General features: G+C 35.8%; 1 protein-coding gene across 4 annotated transcripts; it reads right to left on the reverse strand.

Annotated features, from left to right (window-relative positions):
• Window positions 1-1,144: 1,144 nt before the first annotated feature.
• Window positions 1,145-10,036, reverse strand: LOC136218517 (15-cis-phytoene desaturase, chloroplastic/chromoplastic). Of its 4 annotated transcripts, none has more exons than XM_066005430.1 (15): window positions 9,767-10,036; window positions 9,451-9,688; window positions 9,239-9,371; window positions 8,550-8,638; window positions 7,152-7,209; window positions 6,688-6,843; window positions 5,392-5,540; window positions 4,994-5,113; window positions 4,078-4,291; window positions 3,888-3,990; window positions 3,429-3,476; window positions 3,190-3,235; window positions 2,249-2,436; window positions 1,803-1,965; window positions 1,145-1,485 (listed from the first exon to the last, which is right to left on the reverse strand). In XM_066005430.1, the coding sequence occupies exons 2-15, from the start codon at window positions 9,649-9,651 to the stop codon at window positions 1,426-1,428; spliced, it is 1,728 nt and encodes a 575-aa protein (XP_065861502.1). In that variant the 5' UTR covers window positions 9,652-9,688; window positions 9,767-10,036; the 3' UTR covers window positions 1,145-1,425. The 4 variants fall into 4 exon arrangements, with proteins under 4 accessions (XP_065861502.1, XP_065861501.1, XP_065861500.1 ...); XM_066005429.1 differs by lacking the exon at window positions 3,190-3,235 and adding an exon at window positions 2,945-2,990 and having other exon boundaries at window positions 9,451-9,659; window positions 9,767-10,033; XM_066005428.1 differs by lacking the exon at window positions 3,190-3,235 and adding an exon at window positions 2,945-2,990 and having other exon boundaries at window positions 9,451-9,682; window positions 9,767-10,033.
• Between the last annotated feature and the right edge of the window lie 16,178 nt (window positions 10,037-26,214).

Consider the following 26,214-nt stretch of genomic DNA (forward strand, 5'->3'; position numbering starts at 1 on the left):
CGATGGAGGTTTTTGTGTGATGGACGTAAGATCAATAATTTGATTCTAAAATATGTCTCTCCTTATTAAGATAAATGAATCCTATTTTATTTAGGAATATGATGCCATCAAGGATTTTTCCTATTTTAGTAGAATCAGACTTTGTTGTGCGGATTTAACGAAAGTCAAATCACAAATTTATGTGGTTCACCAAAGTCGTGTTGGCTAGTCCACGAGCAGAAAGGAGAATAGCTTTTATAAGGAGGCGAAAATCAGATTACACAGTATTTTTCACATGGACCCTGATGACCACGTGAATTTGGTCATCCACCGTTAGATGTAGGCTGATTAAATCTAAGCCTTAGGATGCTTTGAATCTTCACCTTAGGATTTTAATCACCCTACATCTAATGGTGAATGACCAAATTGACCGTGGTCATTAGGGTCCATGTGAACACTTCTGTCAGATTACAAATTAGGTTTACATAACGTGTTATACTAATTCAAGGCATTACGATAGACTTCCTTAAAACTATTTCTTAGTTTGATGAAGAGATGTACTCCTATTGAGTTCTTCCTACACAACAATGAAGGGAAGTTCAATTCTATTCTAAATATGATTCTAAGAAACCAAAATAAAGGGTTCTCATGCCGGTAAGATGCACATTTTGGTCCATAACTTAGAATATTATTGCTTTGTGGGTTAACTATTCTCTCAAAGCCTACAACGACTTGAGTGTAGGATAGTCCCTTATAAGTTGCAAGAATAGAACCGGATCCATTTGGTGAGATTTTTCACCAACAGAAAGTTAAATTTGACTAACTTTGATCATTAAATTATTGGCCTTAAATCCTAATTAATATACATGACATCTTAATGAACCTTGATACATACTTGGCTTAACTGCAAATGTGAAACATGAGATGAAATTCAAAAAAAAAAAAAAAAAAAACTTACACAAATACTATTAGTATTTTATTACTCGTAAAAAATTAAATATGGTAATTATACGGTTAAAATTTTGATAGTATAGAATCTCTGTTGTGGTGTTTAGAGGTAAAAAGTCAATAAGAATGACTTGCAAATGTATGATTGGGAAAGGTTTTGGTAGGGAGCATTCGTGATAGTTTAATTGTAGAATGATCGATCAATCACACTTGAAAATTCAGTAAACATGCCAATGTGCTATTTCACGCATCCAGAAAAAGCTTAAATCTACAGAGTCTCATCATATCAATTCAAGTGTACTATATTCCTGTTGTCTAATCCTCCCACCCACCCCACACATGTCAGATAGCAAATGTTAGCCATGACAACTCAATTGTATGGAACCAAAATGCTATCAGTCACAACTATAAGTTTCTTTACATTATCAACAGCTTTTTCATTTCTCTTTTTACCCACAACTTCTTTAGATGCTATAACCTTCTTCATTCTAGTATTGTTTAACTAATGGTTGCCTCAGCCAGCTTTCTTTGTCCCCTAGCAGCAAGCAACTCAAAATCCTGCATATCAAAATATTCATATAAAACCTAACTCTACCTGCAAATTGCATTTTCTTCATTTCTACCACTTCTTTTTTTGTCCATAAAACATACCACTTTCACTTTCTACCTTTCTTCTCTAAGTTAAGATATCCATTTTCCAACACAATTCTCTCTTTTACTTTCATTTTGTGTTTCTGTGCTATATTCAGGTTTTCCCTTATATGCTCTACAGGTCTAGTATCCAGGGCAACAGATAGCTTCAGGATTGACATTCAATAAAGACAGACTTTTTCCACCATAAATATATATACCAAATCAATTGAGGCAACAACTACCTGTACAATGGCTTGCGCACAAAACTTCCCAGATAGAACAGCACCTTCCATTGAAGCCAAATATTTCTGTTTTGTATAGTCACCAGCTAAATAAAAGGCCTCCACTGGAGATCTTTGCAGAGGACGGCAAGGTTCACAATTTGGAATTGTCTTGTAAACAGACCTGACAAAGTTACAAGGCAGGTCTCAGAGGGGAAATGAAGATTGCATAACTAGTTTTATTTGACATATCTGAAGAAATGGGAGACAGAGAGAAAAGAAAAGAAACCATTGAGCAAAAATAATGGCACCAAGGAATATGAAATACTACATTCGAAACACGCATGCATCATATTGATTCTATGCAGGGAAAACCCCATGTGATCCACCCTTCAAGGACTTCAAGTTATTGAACCGAATACTTAACCATGTATCAGAGTTTTGTAATGGGAAGTTTCATGGTCTACCTGGGAGTCTTCACAACATGATACTTCAGAATTTTTGCTTTACTCTGATCTGCAGCTATTTCATCAGGAAAGAGTTTTGCAAGTTCTTTCATTGTAGCATCAATGATCTCAGAATCTGTGCATGAGATCCATTCTTCTGCAGGGGCAAATACTAACTCCAGCATAGATTGATTTGGATTATAATATTCCTATGCAGCAAGAAATGGTGACTTAATACTTCATGTAAAATAAACTTGAGGTAACATAAAATGTTGCAGTTGAGTAACCTTAGTAACCTTCTCGACATGATGTCAAACATAGTAACTGAGCATGCTCAAGGGTCCAGAAATTCACCATGCTCATTGAAATAGAAAATAATGAAAAGTTTTGGCACATAGGAAAAAACTCAAAAAGCTAGCCACCAGAACATAACAGCATGCGTGTGAAAATGTTCACCAAAAGAAAATTTATAACTCATTCATGTTTTGATGGAAGGCATATGTGCTGTCCCAATTTAGCATAAAGAAGAACCCAAAAGAAATAACGACACTCCAATAAATGTGATTAGCTAAACAAGTAGACTTTGAAAATCATATTCTGTCCCCAATTTTGTGTTCAGAGACAAATTTACAATTGCCAAAAAATATTATCATAAACCAAAGTACATAGTAGCAGGCAAGAGTTTCTGGTAAAGTATAATACTAACTCTAGTTTTACCTTACATGTAACTGACATGTCAGCATAAACACTAAGAAGGGGACTTCTGCATGTCAAAAGAAATAACGACACTCCAATAAATGTGATTAGCTAAACAAGTAGACTTTGAAAATCGTATTCTGTCCCCAATTTTGTGTTCAGAGACAAATTTACAAATTTCATTGCCAAAAAATATTATCATAAACCAAAGTACATAGTAGCAGGCAAGAGTTCCTGGTAAAGTATAATACTAACTCTAGTTTTACCTTACATGTAACTGACATGTCAGCATAAACACTAAGAAGGGGACTTCTGCATGTCAAAAGAAGAGACACAATGAGTATGTATTATTGCACGAGGAAAAAGCTTTTCTTTGAACTTCAATATGTGCAAGTGCAAATTAGATTGCAAAAAGCTCAGCTTGTTAGTAGCTTTAAGAAAGTAACGGAATGATTGGAAAATCTTCTATGCGCTAAAAACAACTCGAGAAAAATGTTAGTGGAACCTGCTGAAAAGTAAGTGATCATATGTATTCTTTAGTTTCCTGTCGAACCTGCAAAAGAAATATTTTTATGTCCATGAATCAAGTGCTAACATAAGAATTCTCAAATGAACATATATTAATATAATAGAGAGATGTTAGCATGACCATTATATGAGTCGCAAGAACGCGTTATAATGAAATATAAGAAATGGTATTTCTGAATTGTTCCAATCTTGCATCAATACAGATCACATAACAAGACCATTATAATTAATGCAATAGTTATTCTTGTCCATTCCCCAATATTCCAGGTCATAAGTTTAAGAAGCAAAATCTACCAACATAGCACAAACACAACAAAGATATATATATATATATATATATATATATATATATATATAGAGAGAGAGAGAGAGAGAGAGAGAGAGAGAGAGTTTCCAATTCATAACTTATTAATTGACAAAAGAATTCATCACTGACCATATATGAACATTAATGACAGGAACTCCAACTAATTTCTCCAACTTCTTGAAGTAAGGAATCTCTTTCCAGTTATCAGGCAAAAGAAGCTTCAGTATATCAACTGACGGGAAAAGACAAGGTAATCGCATTATAAAAAGTGGATCACAAAAATAATATAAATTATCTGTTATCACAATTCTAAGTTTACCTGGAGCTGCAAAAACATAAGCGTCCCCTACTATCACATCCCCATTACTTAGTAAGAAGCTCTTCACTGTTCCATCATTATTTAACTCAATTTTCTTTATTCGTGAATTTAGCCGGACTTCACCACCCAAGGACTGAATATGATCAACAATTGGCATGCAAAGCCTCTCTGGGGGATTTCCATCTAAGAAAGCCATCTTAGAACCATGTTTCTCCTGTTAATATTACCATCAATCCTAAGTCAGTTGCTTTCATTTAATAAGAAACTTACTCATATCTTATGTCAAATGGTATAGAAGAATATTCATCAACATCTAGATAATTGAGAAAAACAATACGATAGATATCACAAATTTGCAATTAGTTCATTTAAGGCTACAATCTGATCTTTCTGCAGTAACATCCTCAAGGAGTAACATAGTATGAAGGACAGAATATTTTATTTAGAAGGAAAAGGAAAAACTTTCTTTTCAGCCTTCTACAAACATGAAATTTGTAAAACAAAAATACATGCAAAAAAGATTAATGAATTAACAAATATGTTAGATAATTTGTGAATGGACGTCAGTCATGTTGTTTATCTAACAACAAGAGAAAATATTCAGAAGTAATAAGCTAACAAGTAATAAGAACTACAAGTGATTTCATGGAAGAACATGCAACTCGAATTCAACTTAAGTACCAGGTTAACTAAATGAACTTTAATATCAACAGTTGGAAATAATAATAGTAGCAGCATGTAACTTGAGGATTCCAAATTTTCAATTAAATAATCAATGTACGCAAATAAGTAAACACAACTTCGAACAGCAACATGGTGGACATATCAATTTCACAACAATCCAAAACAAAATATATAGGTTTCGAAATTTATTAGTACATCAAGGAATAGAAGTAAGAAAGAAAAGTTACCATACCTGAAGAAATCTGTTCAATGCTATCAATATACATTGCATTGAAAGCTCATCAGGATTTATAAAGTTCAGTGCCTTTGACATGGCAATAAACACCTCTTTAGTGACTCGATCAGGAATACCCTAGCAAACATAAAGGGAAACTTTAAAAAGAAAAAAAGAACAGCATTGATGTGTTAGTTTGACACATTTATACAGTTTGTTATAGTTTCAGGAAACAAATTGATAACGTCAACTTAATCAAGCACCCAGACAGTCAGTAACTTATTTTATTTGAGTATCCTGTTTTCTTCCGTTCAAATCACAATATATTCTATGCAAGTCCATGACTCCTTGAGCTTGATAGTTATGTTCACTAGTAGTCATGTATTATTCTTGTTGATATGGATCTAACAAAGTACCCGCATTCTCATCCAATCCTGAACACTCAAACCATCTTGAGCCTGAACATAAGCCTGTCCACCAACCATTGCTGGCAAAAGTCCAATTGCAAATTTCACTTTCTCTGGCCATGTCAGCATCTCATTATTTTTTAGAATGGCCCATATCCCTGTCAAGCAAAACATAAAAAATATAATATATATATAGTAAGCTGAAGCAAAATTTGGCATGTCATGCACAAGTATGCATTGAAATAAGGAACAAACAAAAATAAATAGAATAGCAATGCAATTGCAGGACATTTATGAGACAACATGGGCAAACACAAAGAACTCTGCACACTAGAGCAGGCTCTGATACCATGTAATTAGACAGACAAGATTGAGAGAAAACTCAGCTCAATGATCTGATTATGTGAATGATAGGTGTGTATATATACACAGGGACACTAACTAGGAATAAATGTTAACTACTCCTAGACGGTTTTGAGCTGCCCCAAGATGACGGGCAAAAACCACAACAGGTATTAGGCACACACCTTAATAATCAACTGGGACAACAGGTCACGCAATGGCTTGTTCAGTGGCAGGGTAGATCGATTGACACGTGGGAGGATGAGATCACTATGCATTCCCAATCCCCCTCTCTGAGTCTTGAGGACAAGACTCCACTTCAAGAGGGTGGCAGTGTTAGGGATAAGGAGGGGCCCAAGGTCTTAAGGGTCTATACTAGAAAGAAGAAAAGGTTACCTGGTCACGTCTAAGGGAGGTGGGGCTATTTTGTCTGTAGTTAGCTAGCTTATTTAATAATGTTCGAGGGAACTAGAAAAGGTAGCTATCATTGTATTAGTTGTTTTGGGGGAATATCCACCTTTTGGGGATTTCCAGGGGGGCTGTCCCTGTGGGCGTTCATACCTTGTTATCAGTGAAGGTAGAGGAGACAAACACTGTAACTTGTTATACCCATATTATAGTATAACAAATAGTCTCTGTTTCTTAGAGTCTTCACTTTCATACCTGTGTTTGCTGTTGAGTTTCTATCACATAAATATTCAGGTATATGTTTGGCTGATATATAAAGTATGGATGTATCAAAAGGATATAGCACAAATATGAAAAGTGTTGACGAACCCAATAAATTGAATTAGTTTACTTTGATAAGTCCGTTATTGAACAAAATGAGAATGATATTGTATTCATAAAATTGGACCAAGCATTTTGAAATTTATGCTTCAAAGCTATAATCCAACAATGTTTTAAAACCCTCACTTGCTCCGTACATTGTAAAATAAATTCTCAGGCACATAAGTTGTGTACCATTTAATGGTGCTGGGAGAACTTCGGGAAAGTCAAATCGACTGAACTCTCCCGGCCTGCTTGGCATTGCAAATATCATAGAATGCTCCTTCCACTGTAACCTATCATTGATGCCAAGTTCACCAAACAGGTTCTGCACATTTGGATATGCTCCAACTTGTAAAACAAAGAAGAGAGGTTCAATAAGAGCAGCAATAAAGCACAAACGTTTAAGCCTCGAAACCAATAAGGAAAAATAAACAACTCAATCCAGTGTCAAATTAGCAATGTTTATTCACAACAAAAGTAGAAGATTGCAAAGAGACCATAAACATAGTTTTCAAAATATTAATAAGACACCTTCCCTGATCAATAAAAATAAAGGGAGAATGATAAAAAAGTTTAAAAGAAAAAAATAACACGAATTGAAGCGAGATTATAATGACTCCTTTCTGAACCTATAAAGAAAGAGTCCTGAAACTTACAGAATATATGCAAGCCTGTTTCATACCAGTCACCATCATCATCTTTCCATGCAGCCACCTATTTAAAGCAAGACAATGAGATTGGAGTACATGACAGATTAGAGATTTATAACCTTTCAAGTGGAAGAAATGGCAAAATTTTCTTCTAAAAGCATTTTATTTTTGTTTTCAATTTTTGTTGCTTTTGTCAATTGTTTGAGCATCCCACACCCACTCAAAGTTTTAAGCATCTGTCTGAAGGAACTCAACATATATGAGGCTATGCAGAAGTACAAACATGGGTTTATTCAAGAGCCTTCTCATATCAAAGATCAGTGGAACACAGAACATAATTTAAGTAGCAGTGACATTGCCAATAAATAAAACTATATGGATAGAGGAACACAAGAAAACAGTTGCTTGCTAATAATAAAGTGGATTGCTAAATACCACCCCTTTTTACTAGTTACCGCCCCTTTTGAACTTTTTTGCCCTTCTCATAATTTTGATCAAAAACTGAAAATTCTCTCTCCAAAATCACAAACCCGAACAACAATAATTGAAATTATGAAAATAATTGATGTGTGACAACCCGAACCCCGAAAATGGATGATTACAAGTCGGAAACAATAAAATTTACGTTTTTTATCAAAGAAATCATGAAAATAATGCATATTCTTTATGACAATTTTGCATTTTTCGTCAGAAAAAATTGGAAGAATTTTGCATTTTTTGTCACAAAAAATTGAACGATTTAGTATTTTTCGTCACGAAAAAATTTTTTACGATTTTGCATTATTTGGCCGATTCTCTCCAATATCCAAATTTTCAGTTTCTATATTTTTTATGAAAAGAGTAAAATTGTCCAAATGGGGGCAGTAATAAGTAATTTGGGAGGCGGTAAATAGCAACACTACCCATAATAAAGTAGAGAAAGAGGAAGACAAATAGAATAATGGATGGAGGGATTAGAAAGAAACAAAAACAAGAAGAAAATAAATGAGGAAGGCTAACCAAGACCATAAATTATTAGGGATGTGGCTCAAAACAAGAGAATTAGAAGCCCATTGACTTAATAATTTCAATTCATCATGGAATCTACTGTAAACACTATAACCGTTCACAAGTATGTGCACCAAAGGCGCCCTACTAGATAGCTAAATCATAATAATAGTAATGATATGATGAGCATGATTTTGAAAATAGCATTCCAGACTTCATTAACAAATGGATAGAACTCTTAAGCGCATGTGTACCAAAACTTATGATAAGAAATATACTATAAAAGATCAAAACAGCAAACACAGTCTGTAATCTAATTCTTTTTTCTACACCACTAGTTTATATAGTTTTCTATATATATATTATTTCAACAGATATTTTTTATTACAGACTAGGGAAAGCACAGAATACAATAACCTTTCCTCCTAGAACATCTCTTGCTTCAAGTAATAAAGGCTTGTGCCCTGCATCTGCCAAATATTTTGCAGTTGATAAACCAGCCAATCCTGCAGCATGTTTGTGAAAGTTTTTAAAAAAAAATAAAAAATCAGAAAAGATTGAAAAAAAAGATGAACACAAAAGTGTGCAGATGTTAAGCGAAAGCAGTATGCTAAGTCATTAACTCTAACAAAAGCTTCCAAGAATCAAATGCTTCCATTTGAAATATTTATCTGATAGGCTAACCTAGAAATGAAAAACAATAGATTCATGTAAGATCTTAAATGCAATAAATATCTAGATAACAATCTAGATGGAGCAACTCTTAGCATTCACATTGAAGATGCCAAAGCAGAAATACAATTAATAAATTATTTTCTCAACCCACCCCTAATTAACATATTCCACCATCACTAACTCGAATAAAATCACCAAAAACAAATTATAAACAATCCATCGCATGAACTAAATCCCAATGTTATTCAACACGAGAAGAACAACAATTGAAAAAATAAAATAAGGCATAATCGAGAAAAAAAAAATCGTAAAGCAAGCATAGTTCAGAAAGTACTGAATGGAAGCCAGAAAATTTGATGTTCTGGAAAAGACTTTTAAGTATTATATGACAATGAAGAGAAGAAAAAAAATTGGGAGAGGAATTTCCAGACCTGCACCAGCAATTACAACCTTCAATGGTTTATCTGGACGAGGAGAAGCCCGAAAAGTTGATGATAGGTATGCAGCTTCCAGAAAATTCACAGTATTATCAAGATCAGGTCTAGGGTAGTCCACGCAAACTATCTGTAGCATCAAGTAAGTAAACATACTGTAAGAAAAACAAGAAAAACGATGCTGAAAGATGAAGAGAAATAAATCGAACCTTCAAAGGGAAGCCAGCAGTCCCTAATCCTGTTTTAGTAGCAGTTCCAAGCGATGTTCTCAAAGAAGAACCCATTGATTCACTGCCTCTAAAAGACAGTAGATGATTTTGACATCTGAAGGCAGATAGAAACTTTCTAGCTTCCGAAATATCAGCATGACAGCTCAAGTTCAATGCAGAAACACCCCCAAACAGAGTCATATGTGCAGCTAACAATATATGTATATGTCAACTGAAGCTGCAAGAAATTAAATCGAAGAAATTCAAACGAATCAACAATTAAGCTTGAAGAATTAAAAATTAAAAAGGAACTCACCTAGATAGTTTGAAATTGAGGAAGAACGCCAAAAGAAATCCGGAGGAAGATGGAGAAAATTAAAAAGAAAGAGAATTGTGGAAGCAGAAACAGAATTGTGGAAGCAGATGACGATGATGATAATACATATCAGGTAGGTTGGGGCTTTTCTGCAATAGAGAAAGATTAGTGAAGTGGATTTTGGCCTGTTCCTGCATTGGATTTTGTATGGTCACCGTTGAGAATATGCTTGCAACGCGGATTGGTAGAGACGGTTACCGGTAAACACACGGATTTCACCTTCCTTTCGTCTTCTGATTTTTCCGTTCCGTGTCCGACAACTCTTCAGACTTGGTAGTTAGTTTTGCGGTAACTTGTACCAATATTACTTTTGGAATTATTTACTTTCTTTTGAATAAAAATTATTCAAATTAATTCACATAAACAAAATAATTTCAATACTGATATCAATTATACTAAGATGCTCTGGACTTTGTAATGGAATGCTCATTATATAACGTTCAGCGTTATAAAAAATTTAAATTTTTAAGGTATTTCTCTTTTTCTTGTGGAAGGAATAAAAACCTTTGGTTGTATATTAAAATTTTATTGTAATGGAATGATAAATCCATGGATTAAATTTGTTCAACAAGTCTTGTAATTTCATTATATAGAAAAATGACTTGAATTTTCATTACGTCCAAATTATATAATCTTAATTCCTACATTTAAAGCTTCGTCTAATCTTTTATTTGTCAAATCTTATATCTCATCTCATCCTTCTCAAAAACATAAAAAAAATAAAAAAAATTGTGAAAACCCGAAAATGAGAATAAAAAACAAAGAAAAATAAATGAAAAACACAAAAATTAATAAAAAAAAACGGAAAAATAAGAAAATAGAAAACCGAAAAACACGAGAAAAATAAAAAAAATATGAAAACGCAAAAAAACTATATACTAATCCAACTGTTTTTATGTTTTTGTTGATTTTAATTGTGTAAATAAAATTTTATAATTACATTTAACTAGGCAAAAATAAGTATTGTAATGGTAATTACATTTCCTCATTTCTCAACTAAATATGGTAATGGAATTATCATTCAATTTCATTACATCACCACTTTGATTACATTACAACTTTAATTACATACATTACATTGCATTTTGATATACCAAACGGACCTTAATAGTTATTGGAATGTATGTTTCCTTACTTTAAGAGTTTTTTTTTTATGAAAAGTAGCTTTAAGAGTTAAAAATCTAATATTATGCAACTATAATAAATGATAATATAAAAATATAAAGATAGTACATTATTTATAATATGATAGAAATGGATGTAAAGAGTTAATAAATTGTTGGATATAATGGGAGAACAAATGTAATGAAGGAACAATTGTTGGACTTAGATTTTTTTTTTTTTTTTTGTGCAGTTGTTGACTTATAAAATATTCTGATAACAACACTATTCACTACCATGATAAATATTTTACAAATATTGAGTAAATTAATAATTGTAAAAATAATATTTATTATATTATTCTAACTGCAAAAACAAAAGGTAAAATACAAAAGTACTTGAAAGTAACAATATTATTACATAAACACACGTATACAATTAAAGTAAAGAAGAATAAAGGCAGAGAAATCTACTATAGTCTACATTGAAGAATTAACCTAAAATAATAATAAAAAAACAAGTATGATTATACTAATGAAGAGCCTCAAATAAGAATAACATAATTAAGAGTCTTACAAAAGAAAGACCTTTCCTAAGTAAAATCTTTTACCAAAAAGGCCTAATAAGATATAATAAAGTCTTTATTATTCAAAAAAGTTTTATTATAAAAAATCTCATACAATATCTTTATCAACAAAAGGCGTATCCAAAGCATCCATTTGAAAAGTGTTCTAATCATTAAAAAGATAAAATGGCATACACTTTACAACGGTCATATTACAATGGGCATATTTTCTTCAACTATAAAAAGAAACCACTTCATGATTTACAACTTGGAAAGACTTACTATATATTTCCTATATCAAGATTATTACAAAATCTTTCCAACAATTCTTCATTGAGATTAAAAGATTGAGTATTCATAGATATTTGTAATTCAAATATTAAGATCATTTTGTAAAGTTTTTTACTTAATCTTTAAAAGTAAGATTGTAAACACACTATGATGTGTTTATGATAGTTTAATCACTTAAATTATAAAAATGATCATTACCGGAAAAAATAATTGTAACAGTCTATCAAGCACCCGGAAGTCTTGATAAGTTTGGTACTTGCACTTGTAAAAAGTACCGTCAGGTTTGTCAAGCATTTGTGAGCTTAACTCAAGTTTGTTAAGCACTTGTAAGTTTAACTCAGGTTTCTTAAGCACTTATAAGCTTAAGGCATATTTGATATGTGCCTATAAAATGATTGCAATACAAATCTCAAGACGCAATACTAGAGTTGGAGCCCTATGATGAAAACCTTTAAAAGTTGTTTGGAAAATACAATTGAAAATGGTTCATTAAAAAATTACTCGCTATGAAGTCAAAGTCAACCATTTCTCATTCAAACCTAAAATTTTCAGAACACCAAATTGAATTTTATGATATCTTAGTAAATTATGTCCCCTTAGAGTATCGTAAAGAAGTTGTGACTCAGTGAAATTTCGGGTGAGATTCGGGATGAAATTGGACAATAACTTTAGATAAGATCATTTTTAGCCATATATACAAAAAATGTTCATCTCGTTAAAATGAGTCCAACGAGACTGACCGCACTCAAATCGAAGGTCGGAAAGGGCCTTTTTCAAAAGAAAAACATTCGTATATGATTTATCGATAGAAATTTCATCTGTAACCAGTCTGCATGTGGGTTGTGTTCACAAGGCCCAATAAACGGCCCAACATCCCATTTTCACCCTAATTTCAACCTAAACCTAAGTTTCTCATATTTTCTTCCTATTTAACCCCCTAAACCCTATTTTTACTCTATAAATACAACACCTTAAGTATATTTTCTATTATTAGCATATTTAAACCAATTAATCTTATTTTAATTATTTTTAGCATTCATTCCACAAGTTTATATTTCATTTCATTTTTAAAAGTTACTAACAAGTGTTTTGTGGAGTTTCGAGACGAACAGAGTTGAAAAGGGCGAGAATTAGGGGGGATAAGGCAGTAGGCTTTTTGACATATATTCTACTAGTAAAGTATTTCATCCCAAGATTCTGGACGAATATGTGACATAAATATTTGTTACAAATGCTGAAACTTGTATTTTTCTCACTATTTTCTCAATCAAACTTATTTCTTTGCTTTCTAATCCGAATTTTACAGGTCTTATGGTGAGAACCAAAGGTGAATCAAGACCCGGAGATGCCCGAAAGTATTTGTAATTCGATTTATTAATGTTTCCTCATTTTGTGCAATTAATGGACTTGATTGAGAATTTTCATTATTTGTTACTAGTTTTCTTATATATACAGAAAAAAACAAGCTTTCTTAAAAAGAATTTCAAACATAAAGGAATAGTGTGATTAGCCTGGTAAGATTCAGAATGTTCAGTAGGAGGCCTTCAGAGATCCATTTATGGACTCAAGCAAGCATCTAGGAGCTGGAACAAGCATTTTGATGAAACCATAAAATAATTTGGTTTCGAGCAAAACTGTGAAGAGGCTTGTGTTTACAAGAAGATCAGTGAGAGCTCAGTAGTGTTTCTCATACTATATGTGGATGACATATTACTAATAGGAAACGATGTAGCTATGCTACAATCGGTGAAAGCCTAGTTATTAGGTAACTTCTCTATGAAAGACTTAGGAGAAGCAGCTTATATCTTAGGGATTAAGATCTATAGAGATATATCAAGAAGACTGCTTGGTCTTTCACAAGCTACATACATCGATAAGATGTTAAAGTGGTTTAACATGCTTGAATCGAAAAGAGGTAACTTACCCACGTGACATGGGATGAAGTTAAACAATCATCAGTGTCCTAAAATGGAAGATGATAAGAGACGCATGGTTGTAGTTCCCTACGCCAGTGCGATCGGTTCGATTATGTATGCTATGTTATGAACTAGGCCTGATGTAGCGTTTGCATTGAGCATGACAAGTCACTATCAGGGAAATCCAGGTGATGATCACTGGAATGCTGTCAAGAACATTCTTAAGTACTTGAGAAGGACTAAATACATGTTCCTAGTGTATGGAGAAGGGGAACTGAAAATAGAAGGATTTTCATATGCCAGTCATCTTACAGATGAAAATGATTTTAGATCCGAGTCAGGATACCTGTTTATTCTGAATGGGGGCGCAGTCAGTTGGAAGAGTTCCAAGCAGGGAAGCGTAGCTTTCTCTACGACTGAGTCTGAGTACATCATAGCTGCGGAGGCAGTAAAGGAAGCAGTTTGGATTAGGAAGTTCATGACCGAACTAGGAGTGGTGCCTGACATTGTAAATCTCATTACTCTGTACTATGATAACAATGGAGCCATTGCACAAGCAAAGGAACCACAGTCTTATAATGCATCCAAGCATTACCTTAAGCGATACCACCTTGTAAGGGAGATTGTAGCCAAAGGAGATGTGAGAATAGAAAGATGCCCACCGAGGGCAACGTTGCAGATCCGTTGACAAAGCCCTTAACCCAAAGAGTTCATGATCGTCATTTGAATTCTTCTGGGATCAGTTTCAGAAACAATTGGCTTTAGTCCAAGTGGGAGAATGTTGGGGTCTTATGTCCTATAGACAATTGTTTTAGGATATAAATATTTTAAATGAATTGTTCTTTTATATCATTTGTTTTAATAAGATATAGTATATTTAACTATATAAAGGCATTCATTTTTTAGAACTAATTAAGTCAAATAAAAGAAATCCTGAAGTTTATTTAAACTGATTATAAAATGTTCATACAAGCATGCAGTGAGACCAAACCTTATAATAAACTAATAAACTTAAAACCATTCCAAGTCAAGTAATATGTTCATCAGCTAAAGCCTGTTATTTGTAACTTGACACTATCCATAGTTACAAGATTCGTTCAAGGATATAGCTGATGAAGGATCGAATTATATTAGACCTAATACGGAAAGGTTAACGATGGAATCAACCTGTCGTCTTATGGCTCTGGGGGAATGTTTACGGTTCTGTTATTCACAGCCCACGCACTCATTCCGATATACAGTAGGTTGAATGTAATTTTGGAAATTAATTCAAATGTATACGACTAGTAGCAATAAGAACCTAATGGGTCACACATGAGACTTGGAACCAAAAGAGGGCAATATAGTAATTATTGAATGGAGAGAGAGAAATGGATAGGGGGGAGAAATATACATATATGTATATTAATTTTATTTAATTTATTTATTTAGATAATTATAATTGGATTATAATTATGGTTAAATTAATTGTTGGATAAATAAGTTAGGAGATTTAATTTAATTACATCCCTAACTGAAAATATTATCCTATCTGAAATATACATATAGTATGCATATTAATTTTGTTTAATTAATTAATTTAGATAATTATAATTAGATTATAATTATGGTTAAATTAATTATAGAATAAAATTAGTTAGGTAATTTAATTTAATTATATCCCTAATTATTATCCTATCACAAATTATCGATATATATAAAGCTGAAAGAAGTGAACAGTACTAATTTCATAATTTTTCCAATTTCTTCCAATTGTGCCCTTAAAATTTGCTTCCTTTTATACCCTTTCTATTCTGATTTTATTTTTCCGGATTGTCCCTATCTAGCTAGCAGTAAAACGACACCGTTTAAGGCTTCTTCCATTGATTAGTCTCCTACTCTTCCCCCATTCCACGTCTTTCTTCTCTCTCTTTCGCTTACTTTCCACATCCTTCTCATCTACAATCTCAGTCCATTTTTGCTCTTTTATTGCCATGGTCTCTCAACTGAGGTTTTGAGTTTTCTTCTTCTACCAGAAAAACCCAATTAAGCAAATCTGTATTTTTCTCTCTTCCATTTCGGAATAATCACAGGAATTGAACAATTTGAACAAACGGAGTTGAGAAATAGAGAAAAAAGAAGAGATTCTTATCAGTATTGCGGCTGCAGGAGGAGGAAAGAAATATCAAGAAATGCAGACAGAAGAACAGAAGAAAGAGATGACAAAAAGAATCAGTGGAAGAAAGGTAGCCCTGAAGGTGAGAGCGTATATGTTTATGGCTGGGGTTGGAACGACAGAAACGATGTCGTTTTTTACACTGTATTTTGTGAAAAGGAGATAAAAAAAATAGTAATTCATAGAGAGTGAGGAATTGGAAAAAGAATTGTTAATTTCAATTGAATTAGTTTACTGCAGCTTTGACATTTCAATTTTTTTTTTTGCTGGAGCTCAAACAGTACGGAAAAAACCCACCGTTGTATTAGTTATAGGATTAAAGTGTAAAAATACCTCTAACATTTTAGGTCATGAGCAATTTTACCCTCTAACGTCTGAAATGGTGCAGTTCAATTCGTTCTAAAAAAAGATTTCATGTTTTTTTTAATTTAATAATAGAATTTGAGATTAATATTTATAAATTCGGTGAATTTTTTGAATTTTTTTTGGCTAATTCGTGCAAAAGACGGTATATTTTTTTATTTTTTTCACATCTCAACATATGTTCATGATTTGTTACTGATAAAATGGCGCACGTGTGAAGTGTAGATCACAAGATTCATGACCGAACAAACAATTTGATGAATTATTTCTCAAATTGATCCAAATTATCAACTTTAGGAGTAAAATTGCTCTTTTTACAAATATTAATAGTAAAATTGCATCATTTTAGACATGAGAGATAAAATTGATCTTGATGCAATATTTATGCACCTTAACCCTTAATTATATAGCCTTATCGTGTACTGTACAAAAATGTGTGTGTTTTATTATCTTATATACTTAAAGTTATCATGTATTATGTATAATTAATGATGTATGTAACTTTTATAAATATCATGAAACATATTCTCTTCTTACTACTATATATGAACTAATTTTCTTTTTCAAAGTAAATATATCAACCGAACAAAAAATATACTTATTTTCTCCCGAAGCGAAGCAAGGGGTATTTTCTAGTAAATAATATAAATGTTATTTATATTATATTAGATATAGTTATAGATAATATTCATATTATCTAATTAGAAGTAATATTTGGAATAGGACTCTAATTAAGTGTTTTAATTTGATCTAACTAGGGATTGGAATTAAGAAACTATAAATATCCCCCCTTCACTTGAGAATTTTGGCCAACACAATTAAAGAGGAAGAAAACTCCGCTCGTCTCCATTCGATTAATTTCTATCTCCGTTTTCTCTATCCTTGATCTTGTGTTAATTTATTAGAGGCAATCTTCTTTGATTGCTATTCATCGGTTGTATTCTAATTATTTACTTGTTTGTTTTGTTTGTGCTCGTGAAACTCGGGATTAAGAGTTGTGGGCACTTCGTTTGCAACTGTAGATAATTCGTCAATAAAGATATTTTGTTCTATCCCTCTTTATATAAAATAATGTTTAACGGATCTTGGTTTAAGGGAAATAGGTAAAAAGTTTATATTTCCGATGTGCCTGTGTTTGCCTATTTTCCTTCACAAGTCATACCAGAAAGAATGGCTGGCAAACCATCAATTTTGGAGCTCCTTAAACCTGTAAGGGAAGATGACACCTCCAGCATAGTCGAGCCAATGATAGTTGCTAACAATTTCGAGATCAAACCGGCTATGATCCAGATGCTTCAGAACTTGGGGCAATTTCGTGGGGAAGCACATGAGGATGCAAATGCACATCTAAACAAATTCCTACTCCATTATAGGATTGTCAAACATAGTGGTGTTCCTTCTGAAGCTATCCGCTTAAAGCTTTTTCCTTTCTCCCTGAGAGATGATGCTTCAGAGTGGCCGTGCTTTTTAGAACCAGGAACCATTACAAGCTGGGACGTGCTGATGAAGGAGTTCCTTTTAAAGTATTTCCCACCTTCCAAAACTTCCCATATGCGCAACGAGATCAGCTCATTCCAACAGTTTGAGCAAGAGTCACTTTTCACAGCATAGGAGCAGTTCCGAAAGCTCTTAAGAAGGTGCCCACACCACGGCTACCCCAAATGGCAGCAAGTTGATTTCTTCTATGGGGGTCTATCTTCAGTCAGCCGTTATACAATAGATTCCGCTGCTGGTGGAAATATTTTCAAAAAGAACGAAGATGTGGCATACGACTTGATCAAGGAGCTGGAGGAAAGGAGTGCTCATTGGCACGCGAAGAAGCCCACAATAAGAAAGATCATGTTTGCTATGGAATCCACACCAAATCCGCAGTTAGATGATATGAATGCAAAGATTGATCAAATGATGTTGGTGATTCAGCCCCAAGCTGCACCACAGACACCAGTTTCAGCCGAATGCAACATGTGCCATACGAGCCATACGGGTACCGAATGTCCACTCACCACAGACCAAGTCAATATGGTTGCCAACTTCATAAGGCAGCAAAACAACCTGTACTTCAACATATACAATCCGGGGTGGAGAAATCACCCAAATTTTGGTTGGAGCAATAATCAACCTCCAACTCATCCAGGACCACCCGGATTCACACCACCACATGCTCATCAACCACCATAGGGGCAGCACCATCAGAGGTTGAGCGGGAACGAGGATAAGCTCATCAAGCTCGTCTCCAACATGGAGGGTCACCTAGTGTTTCATGCCTTTTTAGTGTGGATTGGATCGAATTGCGAGCGTGCCACTAGCTTTGTTGCAAAACTACAAAAAGAGCTGAGAGCTGAGATCTAACTTCTAATCAAACGAAAGTGTAAAAAAGCTTAAAGGAAATAAAATGCTTTAAAGTTCGTAGTGGAACCTAGAAGACTGGTTATGACTACACTAAGATGTTGCAAGAGAAAGAATCTAAAGAGAGAAACGTTGCTTGAATTGAATTGAGATGTTTATATTGATCAAACTGAAAGACTAAAGCTAGAGCTTACAAGTTGAAAGTAAGATGCGAATGAACAAACTAAGGCTGTAGAATAGCTAGAGTCCGTAATGTGAGAATTGTTTGAATTCCATTAGGATTTGATTTGATTTCATTGTTGTTGAATTGGTTGAGTTGGATCCTGCTTTCTCTTTATTTTCTTCCTTAAATACTGGGGCTTCGTGGTGCTAATAACCACTGCTCCCACATTCTTTCTCCACTACCCACATTCTCTTCATTGCTAATAACCCTGAACCATCCACGTTCTTGTCCCACGTTCTTGTCTATTCTCAGTTCGTGGAGTAAGCTGTCGTTTTGAAGAAACACTGCTTCTCCTGTCGTTTTGGCCAGCTTGCTCTATTTCTCACGGGCAATGCTAACTGAGCACCATTCTCTGGCTCTTTCTCTTGCTAGTGCTTTCTCTACGCTGATCCCTCTCAATTAGTTCTAGCGTAATTGTAGGGGAAGCAATTGCCCCCTCAGGTATTAGTTCTTGAATGTAGAGCTGATACCTGGACGCTTTTGCCCTTTTTCCTTTTCGCACTCCTGGCGGCTGATCATAATGACCTGTGTAGACACCGAGTCGGAGGACCTGTGACGAAAACCCATAACAAGACGGTTGAAACGGTTGGTTCCGATAATTTAAAGCAATAATAATAATAAAAATCACGAGAGGATTTGTAGGGGTTGCGGTCGTCGATTGGACGGCTCGCGGGTGCTCAGCGGCGTTGGGCGAGCGCTTAGCGGCAGCCGGCGCACGCCCGACGGCAGTTGGACGCGTGCCCGGCGGCGCGGGGCGCGTGCGCCCAACCTACGTTGGGCGTGCGCCCAACATCCGTCGGGCGGACGCCCAACGACGTTGGGCGGACGCCCAACATCTGTTGGGCGTTCGCCCAACATCTGTTGGGCGTTCGCCCAACCATTTTGGGCGTAGGCCCAAAATTTTTGGGCGTAGCCCGACGCCCTTCGGGCTACGCCCAAATTTTTTTGGGATTCGTGCCTATAAAAGGCACGGATCCCCATGCATTTAGGAGGGAGGAATTTTGAGAGCTTCTCACTCTAAAACATTTTTTAGAGAGAGAAAGTGATTTTTTTTCCTAAAAATTTGGAAATTCCTAAAAGTTAAATATTTTACCAAAACACGAAAAAACACCGAAAATCACGTCGTGGAATCAACCGACTTCAATTGTCAATACCGATCTTGAGGTATTATCCGATGACTAGACTCGTGTCATTTATTTTAATTATTTTATTTATTTTGTTCATTTATTTTTATTGTTAGTTTTTATTTATTTATTTATCACGTTTATTTACTTTCTCGTATTTATTTAATTCTCGTCTCGTATTAAATAAACGTTTATTTGGGTTTTGAAATAAAAAACCTCGTCTTAACATCCCAATATGAACCGTGATCCCATTTGAGGGTAGTTCGGGAATTCCGATGTTGTATACGTATAGATTTTAGAAAAGCCTTTCTAATTAACGTTTTAAAAATAAAACATCGTTTTAGGGGTCTCCGTTATAGACTATGATCCTATTTGGGTAGTTCGGAGGTTCAAAACGATAGAATAGATCTAATTTAAAGTGTTTGAACAAATCTGGAATGTTAGGTACTGTTTCTGTAATTTTCCATTTTCTGTCACAAAGGGCAGTTTGCCGACGGAATTTCCGTCGGTAAAGCTGCTGAAATGTAAAAAATGCTATTTTGGTCCTTCTTTCTCAACTTTTAGACTTTTGGTCCTTTATATATATATATATATATATATGTATAATTACGTAATATATGCATTCAAATTATTTTTAATTATTTTGTATATATATTTATTCAACATGTTTAGATATTATTTTTCATTAATTTGATTTGATAAAATTATAAGTATATATATAGATTTTCCTTTAAATTCATCTAAACTATACATATTTGTCATTTTGGGATTATTAAGGGTTATTTTCTATATATACTTGTCATAATAGTTGTTTTGGGGTTAAAAGTTAATTTCTTATCATTTGTGAATATTAGTGTCATTTTTATCTATTAATCATAGTCTTTATTATTTACCGTTTCTTTTAAATGTATATATATAATTATCATTTCTATTAAAAATATATATATATGTACATCTTTCTTCCCTTTTTAAATTTTCTATATGTATATATGATTTGGAAAATGTTTTGGTTGGGTGAATTTGGATTTAATTTATTAATTGTTGTCATTATGTTCAAGTAAGGGCTAACTGAGTAAAAAGGGGAAAATAAAAGACAAAAAGAGATTTCAAGTTGTTTGTTTAAATTAAAAGCTTTTCTAGATATTCCTAAAGTGTAAATAACGTTTTTTGTCATTTTCAGACCGTTTCCAAAACATCACGTTTTAAAACCTTAATTCGTTCCAACGACGGACTAAGCGAACATTATAATTAAAATTGTTTCATTGTAAATAATGAAGTTTTGAATTGTTTTCCTAATTAAATGGTTTTGTACAAAATAATTTGACTTGTATGCTTAATCACGTTTTTAGATTAAAACTGTTTGTTCAACGTTTTCAAACGCTCGAGTCGTTCCAACGGCGATTCGAGTGAACATCATTAACGGGGTTTTGAAACGTACCTAAATCGTTCCAACGACGATTAAGGTACGAATCATGTAAATAAACTCGTTTTTGGGAGTGAGATTAGCGTAGATGTAATATACGATATAAAGCATAAATCACACTGTGAATAAATCAATTCTTTCTTCTCCCCCTCTCTCTCCTATATACTTTAAATTTATGCAAAATGGGTGATTCTTTACTAAAATGGCTTTTAATGACATGCTCAAAACGGTTTTCAAAACAAGAAAGAAAGGGTTTCAAATGAATTTTAAACTTAAAGAAATATGCGATTAGTCTGTTATCGCCTAACACGCTGAGTAGGAGGCCGGTGGTTCATAACCGGGCGATGTCGGGGTGCCTAGTAGCCTTTCTCCGGAAAGGAGCTAGCCTTCTCGGCTCGTACCTAAGTTTCCCGAACCCTCACTGGTCTCCCGCAAGGGATCGGTGTTCATTTTCCCATTTGTGGGTGGCGACTCTTCCATACTCCAGGCTCCGGTCCTGCCGAGCAGCTTGATTTCACGATTGGTTGCTTTCGGCGCCAATCACCGCTTACGTCGCCATGAGGTGTCCACCCCCCGGTCCGCCCGGGCGAGGCCGTCGGCACCTTGTCTAACAAGTGGCGACTCTGCTGGGGAAGCGAGAAATTTGATTCCGGAAGGCGTGTATTAAGCCCTTAATGGGGACGAATCGTATTATTTCTTTTCGTACGCATTCATAAGCATTATTGCAAACCTTTTGGGTAATTTCCGCGAAACCTCTAGCGAGAGTCCATTCGTCGCTCGAAAGAGGCTAGTGTAAGTTCCCCCTTATAGTAAGGCGCCAAAGGGTCCCCATCCATTCGTTAGGGGCGAATTTGTGCGGTCCTATGAGGTCCCGCGATCAGCCGTGTCAGCATATAGTAGCCTTAGAAGTTGCCATAGGATTACCCGTTACTATTTTTGATGTGATAAATGAATCAGTTCGTGTTTTCAAAATTGCCATGATACGTGTCTAATCCTAAAATACGTAAAGAAAATGAAACGATACGTTAATATATACTCTTAAACCGATATACAAACTACCCCAAAACATCGAAACGATTCGAACTAAAGACGACTTAGTCATCTCGTACGAATGAACTTGTGCGACCCGTCTGGTCCCTTTCCGTGTCCCGAAGAAGGCACATGTTCAGGAAATGCGTTATGACGTAAGCACGTATTAGTATGAATCAGTTTGGTAATTAGGGATAGTTATATCTCGATTCAAAAGACTATATTAACAGTAGCCGTTATTCACATTCTTTAAATACGTTGGGAAAGCGAAATTATGACGAAACGAAAACGAAGAACATTTCTGTTTTGAACGACCCCGTTGTAACGTAAAGAGTTTTGCAAACATGGCCCGTCCCTTCCGAATAAAAGACGAGCTCTTACGTTATGCCTTGCGTTGTTCTAAAGAGAAATGGACGTATCCGCAAAAAGTGACTAAGAAAATAAAAGAAAAGCAAAAATAAACAAACGACTAAAGTCATTCTGTATCTACGATGTATATCCATCTCGAGGGTAGTTAAAGAAAATGAACCAATGCTGTTAAATACGTGCCTCTAGCCGGTATATACGCCGTTTAAAATCGTAAAGCTAAATTAAAACTGCATAATTGCGCCATATGGACGAGACTGTGGGTTTGACTAATGGCTCGATCGTTTCGTCCGTTACCAAAACTACAAGAAGTATGGCCCGATCTGCGTGTTTGCTTGACTCATGCCTAAATGAAAAAGAACGGTAATATCCCTGCTTCGAATAAGCATGCGATTCAACGAAACGTTGATTTTCTATAACCACACTAGGGTGATATATCCCGTAGATGGGAAGAGATGAAAACTTGTTGCTAGCCGAAAGATTGTCGTGCGCTCAAATAAGACTCGTCATCTTTTCACGTAGCAAAAATGAGCAAACGGATTCTTGACGCTAAAAAACAAACACGTTACGCGATGAGTCCGTTCCCTAAAATAAAAAGTGCTTTCATCACTAAATAAACACGTGGTTACGTCTCTCGATAGATCCAAAAGATCCCGTCGTAATCCAAAGTCGGGGCACGAACCCACACGAATAAAACGGAACGAGTCATTGTCAATAACGAACGATTGAACTAGAAGAATAATTCGTACCACATCTAAAAACTGAGATACGTTCAAAGGGTGTCAAAACCGGAACTGACGCATCTCGCAAAATAACGAGGGACGAGTTATTCGAAAGAACAATCCATTTGGTCGATATCTTAGTCACTGAACGTTGATACGTCAAAACGAACTGTATTGTCTGATGGATGATTTACTTTTTCTGCAATAACCGTCGGCATCACGCGTCCCCTGGACCGCAATGTGGGCCCCAAACCAAAATCCCAGGAAAGAGACTTGGACCGTCGAGTGTGTGGAGGAATAAGGGTGGACGAGAGATGTTGTGATACGTGTAATTAGACTGACGTTTGTTCTTCTTATCTTATATATCCGTAAATAAATAAACGCACACACCACGAATCATGCATATAAAATCATGCATACATACTAATGGATGCCGTTCACGCAGACTTCATCATTAAGCGGTTGTGGTTTCACGAGAGTAACCGGCTAGTCAGGCAGTTTGATCAGCTACAGATTGACAGTTCCGAATCGGCAGTTGTGGCTTTTGAATCACCTTCGTCCGAGTATACTCAGTCTTCTGCCAGTATGTCTGCAACCGACGAAAAGGTGGCCGAATTAGAAAATTCTGTGAACAACATTAATGATCAATTGGCCGCAATTTTGGCCCAGTTAGCTGAGCTGGCGTTGAAGGATAACAAGAGTGGTAGTAAGCACGCTGAGAATGAGGTGAACACTGGTCCCCGCTTCGGGAACGAGGATGACTATCAGGATTACATCCAGAAGCAGCTTGAGAAGGAGAAAGCTAAGGAAGAGGAATGGAAGCAGCACATTACTCAGGAGGTGCAGGATCTGCGTGGGGGAAGCTCCGGAAGTCAGGACTTTTATAATTTGAAGAATTGTTTGTCGGCAACTGCTTTGCCTTTGAAATTCCAGCTCCCGGACATGAAGAAGTTCGATGGAACTGGGGATCCCACGGCTCACATGAATCAGTATGTTGCAGTAATGAAGCACACGATCCTGACTGAGGATCAAGTCCTGGGACTGTTCAATACCTATCTGGAGGGAGCTGCCCTCGTGTGGTTTCACGCGTTGCCGTTGGTAACGAAGAGAGATTGGAAAGAGTTGGCAAAATCATTTATCGCTCAGTATAGTTTCAACACTATGCTTGAGGTTACTCTAAAGGAGCTGGAAAGCACTAAGCAACAAACTGGTGAGTCTTTTTCCGATTTTGTGAGGAGGTGGAGAGCCAAGGCGGCGGTTATGAAGCAAAAGCCGCTTGAGCAGGATCAGATCCGAATGGTAATTGGCAACACGTTGCCATATATTAAGAATGAGCTGCGGTATATGCCTTTTACCGATTTCAATCAGATGTATAGCTGCGCCTTGACAGTCGAGGGGGACGGAGAGCCAAAGAAAGCTTATACCAAGTGGACAAAGTCTGGATATAGTGCCGGAGGGCCAAGCGCGAGTATAGAATCGGCCGCAGTGAAAGTGCTTGATCTTAATGCTATTGAGAAGAGGCAGTTCGCCAAATTTGATCAAACCTATGCAAAAGTTTTTGAACGGTTGCAGAAGAAGGGATTGTTGAAAGCCTTCACTCCTTATAACAAAGCACTGCCTACTCCGCAGATACAAGCTAGGGGATACTGCGAGTTCCACAGTAATTATGGGCACACTATTGAGAACTGCGAGAGACTGAAACACGAGATTCAGGATTTGATTGAGGAAAAGAAGATAGCTGATCCTTCGTTAGCGAACCCTTCCACTAGGCGTAATCCATTGCCTAACCATAGGGTGAGCATAATCGGGTCTGGGCTCGGAGCAAGTTTAGTCATGGAATCCTTCGGGGAAAATGAAGAGGAGTTGTTGGACTCCGATGAGAAGAGTAATGTTGGAAATGGTTTATATGTGTCCTTCCTTGGCAAGGAGCAGGAGGGTGAACCGATGGATGAAGGGTTAGACGGCGGAGCACCGTATGATGAAGATAGTGCTGAAGAGACCGGGGAAGGGTCGTCTCGAACTATTGTGCCAGAAGTGAGTCTATTTAGTGGAGGAGAGAATCCCGATGTGCACTTGCGTGAGTATATGCATGATATGTTTGTTGAATCCTTTGGGGTGGATGAGATTGCTTAGTGGTTCCAATATTCATTAATAGGCGAGCCTTTGGGGTGGTTCCACTCATTGCCTGACTCCTTCAAGCATGATTAGGAGCAATTGTCCGAGCTATTCCTAGAAAAGTACAAGAAAGCTAAGGATAGGACCGCAGAGTGTTTTGCTCTGCAAATTAGGCCTATTAAGCGTCCGTTGCCAGCTGTCAGTAAATACAACGGCAACAAGGATCCAATGGAGCACCTTCACTTCTACTTGTCGGCCATGGGGCCGTTGGGTTTTAAGGAAGAAGAGATCACCAGTCTGTTTTGCAATTCACTGATGGGGGAGCCGCTGATGTGGTATATGTCTCTCCTGATGCGTATCAAGTGCGATTGGGCCGCGATGACCAAGAGGTTCATTAAGGAATATACAGTATGGATGCTTGCGGAACAAACACTGGACTCACCCTCTTATGAAACACCTGAAGCGGTGTTGGCTATGCCCAAGAATGGCGGATATCGAGATCCCGTGGAGCACGCAAGGTTGTTCCGCAACCATATGTATGACGATGGGTTCCCTCAATGTGAGTTACATGAACACTTCCCGGAAACTCTCATAGGAGAAGCCCTATTGTGGCACCAAGGCCTATCAGAGGAAGAAATGGGTCATTGGA

The sequence above is a fragment of the Euphorbia lathyris genome, chromosome 2 (genome assembly GCF_963576675.1).
Source record: "Euphorbia lathyris chromosome 2, ddEupLath1.1, whole genome shotgun sequence".
NCBI classification, from domain to species: domain Eukaryota; kingdom Viridiplantae; phylum Streptophyta; class Magnoliopsida; order Malpighiales; family Euphorbiaceae; genus Euphorbia; species Euphorbia lathyris.

Excerpts from the sequence above, each read along its gene's own strand:
- LOC136218517 (XM_066005430.1), bottom strand. The coding sequence starts at position 9,651 with ATGACTCTGTTTGGGGGTGTTTCTGCATTGAACTTGAGCTGTCATGCT. Across the intron at positions 4,292-4,993 it reads CATTGAACAGATTTCTTCAG|GAGAAACATGGTTCTAAGAT; the intron begins GTATGGTAACTT and ends TAATATTAACAG. Across the intron at positions 1,966-2,248 it reads CATGTTGTGAAGACTCCCAG|GTCTGTTTACAAGACAATTC; the intron begins GTAGACCATGAA and ends TAACTTTGTCAG.